The sequence below is a fragment of the Schistocerca cancellata genome, chromosome 1 (genome assembly GCF_023864275.1).
Source record: "Schistocerca cancellata isolate TAMUIC-IGC-003103 chromosome 1, iqSchCanc2.1, whole genome shotgun sequence".
Classification (NCBI taxonomy): domain Eukaryota; kingdom Metazoa; phylum Arthropoda; class Insecta; order Orthoptera; family Acrididae; genus Schistocerca; species Schistocerca cancellata.
Window position 1 is genome coordinate 1,248,344,799 of NC_064626.1, and position 14,609 is coordinate 1,248,359,407.

The 14,609-nt window shown below is 38.5% G+C and overlaps 1 protein-coding gene across 2 annotated transcripts in view; it reads left to right on the forward strand.

Annotated features, from left to right (window-relative positions):
• The window catches only part of LOC126094910 (serine/threonine-protein phosphatase 6 regulatory ankyrin repeat subunit C-like), a 314,292-nt gene that overhangs the window by 84,673 nt on the left and 215,010 nt on the right, over window positions 1-14,609 (forward strand). For both annotated transcript variants that reach the window (XM_049909562.1, XM_049909553.1), the window contains exon 5: window positions 47-103. In XM_049909562.1, coding sequence (XP_049765519.1) covers window positions 47-103 — 57 coding nt within the window. The remainder of the gene's footprint in view (window positions 1-46; window positions 104-14,609) is intronic.

A 14,609-nucleotide genomic window follows, 5' to 3' on the forward strand; every position in this document is an offset into this window, starting at 1 on the left:
AACAGCAGATTATTTTTCTGTTAAGTTGTTACTAATTCTGTTTCAGAAAGATGGTGTCATATATATTCACTGGCGCAGTATTTCAGATGGATATGTAAACAAGGTAAGTTTCAAAATGTTTGGACTTTGTAATCATAGCATTGCAAGAAAGGCAAAATAATCCTGAGTAAAATTGTCTTGGGGTCCTAGCTGTGTTAATTGGTTATATGGGCATGAGTTTTTGGCTGAACTCTGGTCAGCTGTGTCATCACTGGTTTCTTCCTTATACAACCATGATACTGCATGTTATGTAACTGGTGTCAAACCTTGACTGTATAAGGCAGTGTGTTTGTATCATTATCGTGGTAGAGTTGCTGTGGATGGTGGAGTTCTTGTGGCAAATTTTTGCCAACAAGGACAGCTACTGTTGAATGACCCAAAGTCCACAGAGCAGTGCATTTTTGGGCCAGATGGTGGTGGCTGAAAGCATGAAAATACAATTCTTTGTGAGTCATTTTCTGTATACACTGTGGCCAAGACTTTGAAATGGAATAAGACATTTGTACATTGCACAGTTGATTCCTGTTACTGGCTGTCAGCACCAGACGCCAAACAAAAGTGACTGACTGGTGAGTATTAAGAGGCCAATAGGGATATTGGGATGTCAAGGGAGAGAGTAAGAAGTGGAGTGGGTGATTGGAACTGGAATGAAAGGTCTTTGCAGAATCAGAATGCGATTTAATGTATTTTTCATAATTTGGTTTCATGTGTGGCTATTTGTTTTGTTTAGTGAAAGAAGTGTACTTGATGTACAACTAGCTTTTGAGTATTAAATGCTGTAACTATAATTACAGATGTGAAATCACAAAATTGTGCAATTAAATTTATTGCTATGACCATCAGGCAGCTTGTGATTGATGCTCCTAAAGAAAAATATGGTCTTTGTCACATTAACCATGAAAATGTACCTAAAAACAAAGATGATGTGACTTACCAAATGAAAGTGCTGGCAGGTCGACAGACACACAAACGAACACAAACATACACACAAAATTCAAGCTTTCGCAACAAACTGTTGCCTCATCAGGAAAGAGGGAAGGAGAGGGAAAGACAAAAGGATGTGGGTTTTAAGGGAGAGGGTAAGGAGTCATTCCAGTCCTGGGAGCCGAAAGACTTACCTTAGGGGGAAAAAAGGACGGGTATACACTCGCGCACACACACACATATCCATCCACACATATACAGACACAAGCAGACATATTTAAAGACAAAGAGTTTGGGCAGAGATGGACATCTCTGCCCAAACTCTTGGTCTTTAAATATGTCTGCTTGTGTCTGTATATGTGTGGATGGATATGTGTGTGTGTGCGCGAGTGTATACCCGTCCTTTTTTCCCCCTAAGGTAAGTCTTTCGGCTCCCAGGACTGGAATGACTCCTTACCCTCTCCCTTAAAACCCACATCCTTTCGTCTTTCCCTCTCCTTCCCTCTTTCCTGATGAGGCAACAGTTTGTTGCGAAAGCTTGAATTTTGTGTGTATGTTTGTGTTAGTTTGTGTGTCTGTCGACCTGCCAGCACTTTCATTTGGTAAGTCACATCATCTTTGTTTTTAGGTATATTTTTCCTACGTGGAATGTTTCTATTATAACCTAACCATGAAAATGTTCTTACGGCAATTTAATTATTTCAGAAACCTATTCATTTCTGATTAAATTTACTGAACAATGATGATAACTTGTGTTTTGTAATTGTTGAAATTTGGAAGTTATTAACCACCAGTTTACTGTAAGTAACAAATAGTATTTATGATGCAATTGCTGCAGGAGGTGCTTCACAAGGAAATTCAACAGCTAGTGATCAGAAATGAAAGCATCATTAAGAAGACAGGCAGTAAAAAGATAGGCAATGTTAGTAAGGAAATAGTGGAGAAAATAGATGAAGTTATGCTCACAGGATTTATTCACTAAAAATTTGAAAGAATAAATGAAAGAAGATGTTACAAACTTTAAGGAAGAGATTGGTAAAAATATTTTACCTAAGGAAGGAAATACAAGAGGCAAAATAAATTAAAGAAGATGAAACTGGAATTAAGGCAAGCTTTCAAGAAATCCATGGGAATGTGGAGAATGTAGAAGAACAACTGGGTAAATTAAAGGAATTGATTGGAGGAGCAAACTAGTGAATGTATGAAAAGGAAATTGATTGTTGAAAAGATGTAAGAGAAATTAGACAAGAAGATAATGTCATAAAGACAGGTTTAAGAATGTTTATCAAGGGGGTATCTCTGCAATGTGCAGTAGTGGTAGTAATATTTTAAATAAAATGAGTGTGTAGAATTTATCAGAAAAGAGATTGGCAAGTGTATTGTAAGAGAAAATTAAAATTAAATTATGCTGGTGAAGATATACAGTGGAATTTTGAGCAGATTGGTCTTGAGGAGTATGATATTGGGGATCAAGAAACAAAGTGAAATTGGGAACAAAGTTTCAGAAGTTAAAAGTATTAATGAGGAACAAAAATATCATGAGGAAATAATGGTAAGTATTTTCTAAGAAACCTGATACTGTTTCATTATACAGCCAAAAGGCAACTGGGGAGGAACTGTAGAGGATGTTAGACTGGAAAATTCTAGAAAGAGGCTGAGTCCCTATAGTGATCCTATTGTCATTGTGCCAAAGAAGGGTGGAAAAGTAACAAATATTGATTTGGGATTATCAGACCATAATGCTCTTGTCCTCAAAATTCCTTCAGTGTCACTGCAAAAGAAAAAGTGTACTTCATGTATAAAAGAAAATTTTCCACTGAAAACTGTGTAGAATTTTTAAATATCCTAACTAGTGAGTCTTGTGCAGAACTGCTCTCTCTAACAAATATGAATGATGCATATAACACTTTTTCTTCAATTTTCATGGGATATTTTGAAATGTGCTTTCCAAAGAAGCTGTAAATAATCATATCACATCACAATACAAAGCCAAGTTCTTGGATCATAGTTGGCATCAAAAATTGTTGTCGGATTCTAAAGAGACTAAATTCTAAATTGAAGACATCTACAGATCCACAGTTCATAGTATATGTTAAGAATTACAAGAGGGTTTATCAAAAAGTAATTGCCAAGGCAAAATTTATGAGTAATGGAAACTTAATAAGACAGTCTGATAACAAATCAAAAGCCATGTGGGGTATTATGAAGACTGAAACAGGAAAGAGGTGTGAAGACCAGTCTATCATTCTCAAAAACATAGAAAACATCAGTATTAAAAAACGAGATTTGCCAAATTACATCAACAATTATTTCATAAATGCAACAACTTCATTAAGCTCAAAATTTACAAACCAAGAAAAACCTGAATTTACAAAAGATGTTTGTAGCATGAGGCTAGATCAAATAGCTGAACATGAAGTGTTCAATGTAATAAAAAGCTGGAAACCTAAAATGTCAGCAGGAATAGATGAGGTGCCTGTTTGTATCATATCAATGGCAGCTGCACAAATTGCAAGGCCCTTGGCAAACACAGCCAATTTATCATTTAGTGAAGGAGTGTTTCCAGAAAGCATGAAAATGTCAAAAGTGAAGCCATTATTCAACAATGGTGACAAGCGTAAGGTAGAAAACTATTGGCCAATATCCCTCCTTCCATCATTTTCCAAAATAATAGAAAAATTAATGAGGCACAGAATCAACAAATATCTAAATGACTGTAAGTTACTAAAAAGAAATCAATATGGCTTCCAGGAAGCTAAAAATACAGAAACAGCACTAATGTGCTACACTGAACAAATAATCAAAAATCTAGAAAAAGACAACAGCATAATAGTAATAAATTTAGATCTCTCCAAAGCATTTGACATTCTTTTAGAAAAACTGAAAGTATTAGATATTCATGGGACAGGGAAAAAGTGGTATGGGGAAAAAAAAAGTGGAAATAGGAGTGCCGCAAGGCAGTATTCTAGGTGCCTTACTGTTCTTTGTCTATGTAAATGACTTTCACATCTCAGATGGAGCAGCAAAGGCCATACTATTTGCAGATGACACTTGTGTGACTATAGGTGCACCAAAGTAAATGCTGCAAACAACTACTGATCAAGTAATAAAGAATGTCCACACTTGGTTCAGTGCAAACCGTTTGACATTAAATGCAAATAAAACAAATTATATGTAGTTTGGGAAAATATATCAAAATCTAAATCTTGGTAGATAGACAGAGTGGCATCAACAAAATTGCTGGGGATTCATGTAGACGAAAATTTTAATTTTAATGATAATGTAATGAAACTTGTGCAGAAACTTAACTCAGCTTGTTTTGCTCTTAGAATTATTGCAAATGTTTTTATTGCAGAGGGCGCCAGGACGGCATATTTTGGCTATTTTCAGTCTCTTGCAACATACGGAATAATATTTTGAGGTTCCACCACTTGCCGACTAAAAAAAAATCTTTCTGTTGCAGAAAAGGGCTATCCGAATAATAACACACAGTCATCCACAGAAACTATGGAAACCCTTATTCAACAAGCTTAAAGTACTAACAATACCTTTCTGATATATATAAAAATGTGTTTTATATGTTACGGCCCACCTTGCAGATTTTCAGACAAATGCCGACTTGCATAACTACAATACTCGAAATAGCACAGCACTCCATACTCCGCGAACAAAAAGAACACACACACAAAGGCATGTGAGCCATATTGGTACAACTCTACAACATACTGCCAGCCAACATCAGAAAGTTAGTGTGAAAACAGATTTAAAGTAGAATTTAAAGAATTTCTACTTGAACAGTGTTTTTACTCAGTAAATGACTATTTAGGCCAATAAATAATTCTTAAATGTTTATATTAAGGCAAAACTGAAAACACTGCCTTTCATACTCTAAAGTTTCTGTTAATTTTTTAAATCTGATGGACAGCTGTTGAGTGTGGTAAAATCTTTACTGTATTATTGTAGTGAATACAAGGGCTTCCTGTTTAGGGAAGACAAAAGTAAAGCCTTGGGGCAAACAGACTATGGAGTTACAATACTGTTAGTATACATGTATAAAAAGTTGTATTACTGTGTCTTGTATGACCAAGTATTATTCCTTGTACATTTTTCGTACATTTTTGTATGTATTATTCTTTGTACTACTTAATATAAAATTTTGTATGTTCCTTTTGCACAGATTGTTTTCAATAAATTTATATGTACTTTTGGACAACATCCATACAATATTTATTGTCTATGGATGGATAAATAAATAAAATAAAAAAAATGTTGGGTTGGTATTAGATGCCAGGAGACTTAACCAGATTGTTCAACTGAAAGCTAATCACCCTGAAAACAGGCATAAGATTTTGCAAACTTAACTTGTGGATATTGGCAAGCTTCCTTGCAAAAGAAGGCAGGAAATAGACATCATTTATCTAGAACAGAAATTGTTACCAATACAAGATGGTTCCCTTTGGATTAAATATAACAGTATCAGTATTTATCAAGGCAATGGAAGGAGTGCTAGGGAAGGAATTAAAGGCAAAGATTGCTACTTATTTGGATGAACTGTTATTACTACTAAGACTTGGGAGGATCATTGGCATATTCTATGTGAACTGTTTCAAGCCTTAGTAAAAGGAGGAATGACTTTGAAATTATCAAACACTGGATTTTTTAACTAGAAAAATGTCTAGAACATACAGTGCCTGGTGCTACAATTTGAGGTGATCCTGTGAAAATAAGAGCAGTTAAGTTTCCAAAACCAAACAACCAGAAAAAAACCTAAATCATTCATTTGATTATGTGAGTTTTATAGGAAATTAAAACCTGAACAAGTGTTAAGTAACCAAAACCTGCAGGCGCTGTTAAAGAAAAATATTTCATGCAAATGGACAAATGAATGTCAAGAAGCTTTTAAGAGGGTGAAAGGATCATTTGAGGAAAACAGAATGTTATTCCATTTGGATGTAAACAAACATTCCTATATTTCCACTGACAGTAGTTTTTATGGGATCACATCACAACTTTTCCAGCTGATTAAAGACAGCAACTTGGAGAAGGAAGCTGTAAGTATTGTATGAAGTCCTCAAAAATTCTAATATTTTTTTACTTGGTCACAAAACTGTTATAGACCATAAATTGTTAACTTGCTTGATGAATTGAATATTGAATATTGGATAATTAAGAAGATGGTCATTATTTAGTCTGCAGTTCAGTATAGAAATCTGCCACATAAATGGATCAGAAAATGCAATATCAGATGCTCTACTACAGATTACCTTTAGGTTTTGAAGAAAGGAGAAAGGAAACTGAAGTACATGCACATCCAAGGATTTATTTTTGAAGAGAGTTAAATATGAAAAGGAATTTCCAAACATTTATGAAGATTTCAAAATGAAAATGAATTCTTAAGATCATTTAAAGTGTATTTAGGAAAGCCAGATTATGAGAAAACAGAAAAGTTCTACACAGTGCATCAGTGCACTATGGAGGAGATGACAAAACCATCTTGAGGGGAACAGTGACTGTGATGGTGATGGCAGCCACATTTTCAGGATCTGCACATCCCAAGGGAAAGAAGAAGCACCTCCCAAACAGAACAGAGTGGAAAATCCAAGAATGGGTGCTGGCAGCAGCAGTGACTGGAACCTGAAACAAAGCTGAAGGTTGGTGACATGAAGATGGCTGGAAAGAAAGAGAGACCTGCTCAGCCATAATTTCTGAGGAGTGAACCTGGCAAACAAGAACCATACAAGTTCATTGTCAAGAAAGGGCACTCTAGCGTTTTCCTGACAACTGGAGACTGTGTGGCACTGGTGTGCAAGACACACGTCTCTCGCAGTTGACTTATGTATTGTGCGCAGCTGATCTTCTTCTCAGGGCAGATGATTTCATCGAATTTACCCCAAAATTCTTGAAGCTCTACATATCCCTCCCCTTATCTCGAACACGTGATATGTTTCACATATTCGTTCTATACATTAATATTACATAAGATGGTAATTCTTTATCTTTTAACGGTACCATGCATATTTTACCACAATTACAAACTCTGAAGCCTCCAATCCATGTAGAGCGTTAGCTCTGTTTTCTATTTCTCTTCCAATCATAAATTACAGGTGTATATGATTGATGATTACTCTGCCATTTCGTTCTTACTTCCCGTAATACTTATTCATTACATACTTTAATCTAGAGGAACTCTGGGTAGAATACAAGTGTTCCCTTCTTGGATATTTGTAAACCTGACAAGGCTAGTGAAATAGAGAATTCAAACCTACCAGAATAATCTCTATATACGTGTGACTTCTGTCATGATACTGCCCTTTTTTCCCTTTAGGAACAGCACCTATATCTTACATGGGATGGTCCTAGGAGTACCCTTTATCCTTCCATTTTTATAGGTACGCCACTTTTAACTTCCTAATCTAAGGCACAGTTCGATCCCTTTTGTGGTGCCCCTGTCTGCACAGTATAGGTCAGTCTCTCTTGGATCTGCCTATTTGCCCTTTTTCTCATCCAATAAATGTTGAGTGCGCCCTCCATATCCTTCTTGAGTAGGCCTCCTGGTTCATTACCCTAGCATACATCTTTATGTATACTATTCTTAAATACTCTCTGGTCAAATTACCAATCTACTTTACACCCATATTCCACTTTCTAATACATCATCTTACATCCTAGAGTCCTCTTTCACTCCTCACTTTTACTATATAAATAGAGATCATGCACAAACCTAGTAGATGCTATGTCTACCTGTATTTACCAACTTTCCTCCAAGGACTAGCATGGCACATGTAAATATATTTTAGAGCTACAAAAATAATGATGCATAACCATCACATATCAACAATGAAATATGTGCATTGATTCAGATATACATATATCTATATTCCCTTACATCTCTTGGTGGTTCTGCCATCGCTTTTAGGTTTCTAATTCATAATTTTCATGTTTGCATCTAAGTATAATTTTGTGTGTATGTGAATGTGTTTTCGTGCAGCCTGATTCTTTGATCTACTTATTTGAAATAAGTTGAAGGTCATAGGAAACCACAGAAAGTAAGGACTTCAGCAATAGAAGTGTATGTGTATTGAAGGAGGGAAAGATAGACCTGTACACAGATGAGAAGCAAGAAAGGACAAAGTAGAAATGGTTGCTCAGATTGAAGAAGTGAAAGAAGATAGCCCCAAAGACAGGAAACCCTTCCCACCCCCCTTCCCCAGGATCCACACTTTGCCGGTACTTCAGTGAGAAGTCAGAGGAGGTATGATGTTGAACATCTCCTGCAGAATGGACATTCTCACCTTCACCTTTGAAGTACCCGAAGAAAGATCTTAGCAACTCCTATGGAATGGCAGATGGTGAAGAATCAGTCAGACTTGCCTGTAAGGGTTGTGTGAAAGGTGTTGTGTGTGTGTGTGTGTGTGTGTGTGTGTGTGTGTGTGTGTGTAGTGTTAACCCACCCTGTTTCAAAATCGACACAAATCTTCACCAATCATATGATATCTCACCAAAAGGTGTAAAATACTCTATAGAAATAGAAAATTATACACTATAATCAAATAATTATTTTAACAGTTAGTCACTTCACATTATATCTTATACACACATGAAATACCCTGTTCACTTTATGTTATCTAGGTATCATTCTTCTTAAACAGTACTATCATATTATATCTTCTTGTAGAAGGTTATTCTGTTAGTTTTTCATCGTGCTTAGAGGTCACTGTTCACTGTGACTCCTTAAATTAGTCATAACCAAGCAATCATAATCGGTCACTTGAATACTGATATGATATGATAGGAGAGTTTAAGACATTATAAATAGATTACAGGATAGTCAAAGATTTTAAGGGAATTTGGTGTAGGAAAACTAATGTGGAAGTAACACCGAACACAACTCGGGATCTGACTGTTGTTACTCCACCCTTTCACGCAGAATGTGGGGAAGACATGTGACTCCACCTGGATCCCATGGATCTGTGCTTAGCTTCACTTGAGCAGGTGCAAACCAGTACTTCTCCTCAAATTTTGTGTGAAAATCTCCCCACAACAAAACAATTACCACTTTACTAGGAAACACAATAGGTAGTAAATTTAATCTGTGTTCTAACCTGTTCTGGATAAGTTGGAATTCTTCTCATGAGTCGTTCATAACCTTGTTAGTATCATTAGGTTTGGAAAAATTAAGTCATGATGTTTCTGGAGATTATACTTTTGGTAATTTCTCGATCTATAATTAGCTCTCCCTGACTGTTTATACTTAAGGTATCTGAGAAAGCTAGTTTCTCTTTAACATTTTGTTCTAAGTCATCTACACTAGTGTTGACCCCTGCAATGTATGACTGCACAAAAGGAATTAGCTTATCTTGTTTCTCAATATTCTCCTTCAGTGTGTGTAATCTCTGATTTACAAAATTGAAGGTAACATTGCATATGCTTTGAAATGATCCTAATTTTTCAACAAGTCCCATTTCTACACTACTACATTCGTCCTGAATGTCAAATTCTAATTTTTTAGTTAACTTTTGAAGTTGCTCACCCTGTTTTTGGTTAAATTCAGAAAGTAGTTGATTAACACAAGTATTCAAAGAACTAGCGAGTTCACTCTTTAAATCTCACTTCAGATTCTCTACCTTATTATTTAAAAGAGTCAAATTCAGTCTTTAATAAAACAATATTTGCTGCTTGACTATTCAGGGTCTCACTTTGATTACTTAAAATTTCACTCTGAGCATCTAATTTACTATTTAATAGGGTATTCATCGAATCTAACTTAAAGGCTTAAATGCACACTCAGTTCATCTCTCAATGAAGCATTTTCGTCACTTAGTTCTTGTCTCTGTACATCTAACTTAATATTTAACTGAGTATTCACTGAGACTAACTTCAGGCTTAGTCCCTTAATTAAATTTGCTACTTCAGTCCAATCTGGCATGACCTTAGTCACTGTCATTGCCATGGTTGGTTCTACAGTTTCTGTAGGTTGTTGTTCCTTCTCCATAGTCCTAGCCTTTCCACAGTCTTGTGATCATTAAAAAAATCACCTCTGCAAATAATGACCACCCTAGTTTACATTCAAATAGTTATTATCTTGAGCTCACCCAGCATAGGATTGTAAGCTGCATCAGTGAGATGTAGAAATGGCACCGGTGAACTGCACAGGCGCCGACAGCATCAAATGCTGGTCGAGGCATCGGTGTCAATGCTGGCGGGCGTGAAGTTGGCAACTCAAACAGCCACCGGCAACGATGGCATGTTACTGCGACTGCGTCGGCGTCAACTGGTTACTGCATCGGCATCGGCTGGTTACTGTTACTGCGTCAGCGTTGGCTGGTTACTGCGTGTGTGAGGATTGTTTCCTCCCCACACCAAATCTTCTTGATCAAATCTTGTGTACCAACTTCTTCGTCTTGTTATCATGGTTGGCTATGGCAACTCTCAATTTTTTCTTATCTCAATTTTCTCCAAAAAAAAAATTCCCACTTTCTTCGGGTCCTGTCACTTGGGTCACCGCGTTCTAGCACTTTCCTGACGGCCAGAGACTGTGTGGTACTGGTGTGCAAGACTCGCACATCTCTCATGGTTGACTTATCTATTGTGTGCAGCTGATCCTCTTCTCAGGGTAGATGGCTGCGTCGATCTCAACAATGCTTCTTCTCCGAAGATTTCGTACTGGTTTGGGGAATTATACTGAACTACTTCTCTACTTTGGAAATGATCTCTTACTCTCTGAATAATTTCATATCAACTTGGTTGTATTTTCTTCTTCACAATACAACAAACACATAAGTTTCACATGCGTTTCCAATTCTCACAAATCAACCCTGTCAGAAAAACATTAGTATTTAAAATATAACATTACATTCTCTTTAGGTTTTAATAATTCCTGTTAAAACATTTCTTGCTCCTAGCAAGTCACAGTCTATATGAGTCTCTAGATAAAACATGTCTCATTTGTTCCCAACAGTCACTGCTATTTCACTATCAAAGAGTGTCCCGTGGTTACTCCTTGGACCAGACATACGGCTTCTGAGGCATACGAGGTCACCACTTGTGAGGGCTGCTCATCTGATGCAGCTTGTGGCTTCTCATGACAGCTGTCCCTCAGATGTGTGGCACAGTAAAACGGCTCTCTCATCCTTGTCATTAAAATATCGGGTGTTCGAGATGGTAGAGAGCCAAGTGTTACTCTGAAATTCTCAAAGCACTACAGCACTGTGATGTGACATTGTGTGGCCAGGCCAGTGGTGGAACTCAAAGATCAGAGAACAGAAGTGCTGGGGAAATGCAACTGAAATCCAGTGGAAGGTGCCTCCAAAAAGAAGAGGTAAGTACTCTGCAGGCAGTTAAAGGCCTCAGAGGTCACAGAAGACAACTATGGCCGAAGATATTCAGTGGCAGTGACCAGGCCAGTGCTGTTCAATGCAGGATTGAGGAGAAGGCATGATGCATACTGTGAAGTTACCTATTAGAAAAGAAAGCAATTGCATTAGGCGAGTGTGGCTCACAATCGGAATGGAAGATGGCTGGGAGAGGAAGCAGGTCTCCAAGAATGTGGGTTGAAAATTGGCAACAGACAGAAAGGGGGTGTAATGCAGGGCATATGGTGTGGAGGTGACAAGCTGTGGTGAGCAGAATAGGAAGAGCACAGAAAGACATGACCATCAGATACAGAGGAAGAGTTCACAAAGGGGACAAGGGTCGAGGGCAAAGGAAACACAGCAGAGGGTCCAAAGGAGGAGGGTATCAGGTGGGCTGGTGGTGTGAGGGTTGGCGGCATGAGGGCCAGTGGTGTGAGGGCCGGCAGTCAGGGCACCAGTGCCACTGGAACCTGTGGAGCTATTATAACCTGAAGAGGTGCTCGGTCAGGTGGAGACACTGGCAATAAGGAGGCAGTGTAGGCTTTTTTGCAGCTGGAGGAGGCCAGAATCAATAGGAAATTCAGAGGCCTGGAGGAAGTGTGTCAGCTATGTGAGGCCATGAATCCAAGATGTCATCAGACTCTGCAGGAGCCAGAGGCCAGGCTGCATCATCTATGCCTGGGCGGTGGCAATGTTGGGATGGGTGAGTTGCTGGAAAAGAAGCTCAAAGGTACACTGTAATGGCTATACCTGATGCAGAAACGGTGGTGGTATTCCTGCAGTTGAAGTGGAACTTGTGCCACACACTGAAAAAATTGAGTAAAAATGTGGAGAAACTGTTGTATATTCTGGACCCATAACTGTACTTGCTTAGTCAGTGGCAGTTCAGGTGCCATATCAGCTAAATCAAATGAGCAAATAATACCAGTTAAATTGACTGATGGGTTTCCTCTTGTACACAAACTTATTCGTGAGTTACAACACTCCATGTGTGAACACAAAAGCAGGATTATTCCAAAAACTTCAACACACTACAAATGCACCAACCTGTAAGTCTGCAGTGAGATCAGATGAGTACTACCTTGTCATTTAAGCAGTAACCTACTTCTTTTTGTAAGTAATAGTCAAATGACCCTGACTGCAGTCACATCAGTCTCATGAAATGAAGTCCAAAAGTTCAATTACAAAAACTTTTACAAGGAAATGTGGCCATGACTACCAACAGACTGTCTGTCCACATGAATGGCCACCGAAGAAACTGTGGCCAAGAAACAACTGGACCACCCTGTTGCTGAGCAGACTACCCAACACTACATTCTTCATTTCAATGACTGCTTCATGGCCTGTGCCATATGGATTCTTTGTACCAACACCAGCTTTTCTGAACTATGCAGATGAGAACTCTCCCTGCAGCACAGAAAGACAACACTATCAGCCTTCGTTAGTCATTGTCCTCACCCATCCAGCCCTTTCCTTGCTCCCATTCCTGCACTACATAGCTCTCTATTCCACCGACACACCCAGTCTTTTACTTCTCTCCTTCTCCACTACCCCTCTCCCCCTCCCACCTCTCCCATGGCCTCCATCTAACTTCCCGACTGCACCTAGCTACCCTACCCTCTCTCTACCTTGTCTCTGCATGCTCCTCGGCAGCCCTTTACCATCCCCCACCTCTGCCCCAGCCTCCTCCTTAACCCTACCCAGTTGCCTCTCCCATCATGCACTGATGCTGCTGCTGTTCGCAGCGTAGCTTCAGCTGCCAGAGACTGCAATAATGTGTGCATGAGTTGTGTTTGTGTTTGTGTGTGTGTGTGTGTGTGTGTGTGTGTGTGTGTGTGAGTGATCTATTTTTGACAAAGCTTACTTCATGACAGCCTTTTTGTTGTGCCAATCTACGACTCTGCATCTCCCCTATATGGTGAGTGGCAACTATCCTTTTCATAATATTGTTACATTCCATCTGTGATTTTCCATTGTTTGATTTACAAGAATATAATAGCACCACATTCAATCAACCTTTGCTTTTATTCCCGCCGTATGTCTGATGCTTCTGACACAGTTGGAGGGGGCATTTTCAAGTAATGTCAAAGTCCTGCAATGTCTTGACTGAAAATCGATGCATAGTGTATCTGCCCTCACAAACACACAATCTCAACATCAACTAATTCTGAACTATCAGCTGCTACCACTGACTAAATTTCTCACTTGAATGTTGGTTTGACATCGACATTTACACCTTGAAAAACACAATAGGAATAGCGAGCCCAAACACAAGTGAAGCTTTGTCTACGCAGCCGACAAAATGCAACACATGTACACATCTAGTCAGACCTGCATTGGCATGAACCGTTCTCAACATTTATAGCAAAAGCAAAAGAAGTGGTATGGGTGCAAATAACAGTGCAAGCATCTAACTGTTCAAAGCCCTGAAACATTGATGATAAAATGAAAGAACTTGCCCCATCACTAGACAGAAACAAGGCAAAATAAGCAAATAATATAACATGTGATCACTGAACATGATAGAGCAAATATAGTGCACACACAAATGAGAAGTTTGGCCCATCAACTGAAGAGCAAGCAGTACATAGCATATAATTCACACAAATCACTGTCTCCCACAGAAAAATGCATGAACAAAGAACGTGAAAACATGAGATGTGCAATGACCTCTGGCCACTCAGAAATAACATTTAGGAGACCAATTTACCAACATGACCAAGAATGTAAGGAAGGTACTCACAAATGTCAGGTAAGCCAAAGTGAACAGCAACAACAATTGGTCTATGTTTGAATGTAGGGCAGTACCAGGAAAAGTACCGTGTGGCGCGCACATGAACACTGAGAGGAAGGCTACCCAGTTGAGCACAAAGACACTGGGAATGAAGTCCTGGAACTAAAGTCACTTTCGTAGAAAAGTTTACTCTCATTGCACTTTATGTCACTGTTATGGGTGATAAACACTACTAATAAATAGATGTGCCCAGGTAGCCAAAGGACAGTGGAATTTTATTTATGTAGTACCTTTAAGATAGTTCAACAGAAAACAAGTTCAGAATTCATATAACTAAAAAATTCCCCTGATCTGATAAGAGGTTGACACCAAACACAATGACAGTTACTTGAATGGATGAGCTGCCCTGTTATGCTAATGTAATCATTAAATTAAGTACACTGTCTGTCCTAATAGGATATCATTGATGTAGGCAAAGCCCATGTTGATGCACTCATGATGACTCAGTGGTTTGGACATGATGCAAAGTTGTAGGCTCCAACTGTTGTAAGCCCAGAGGG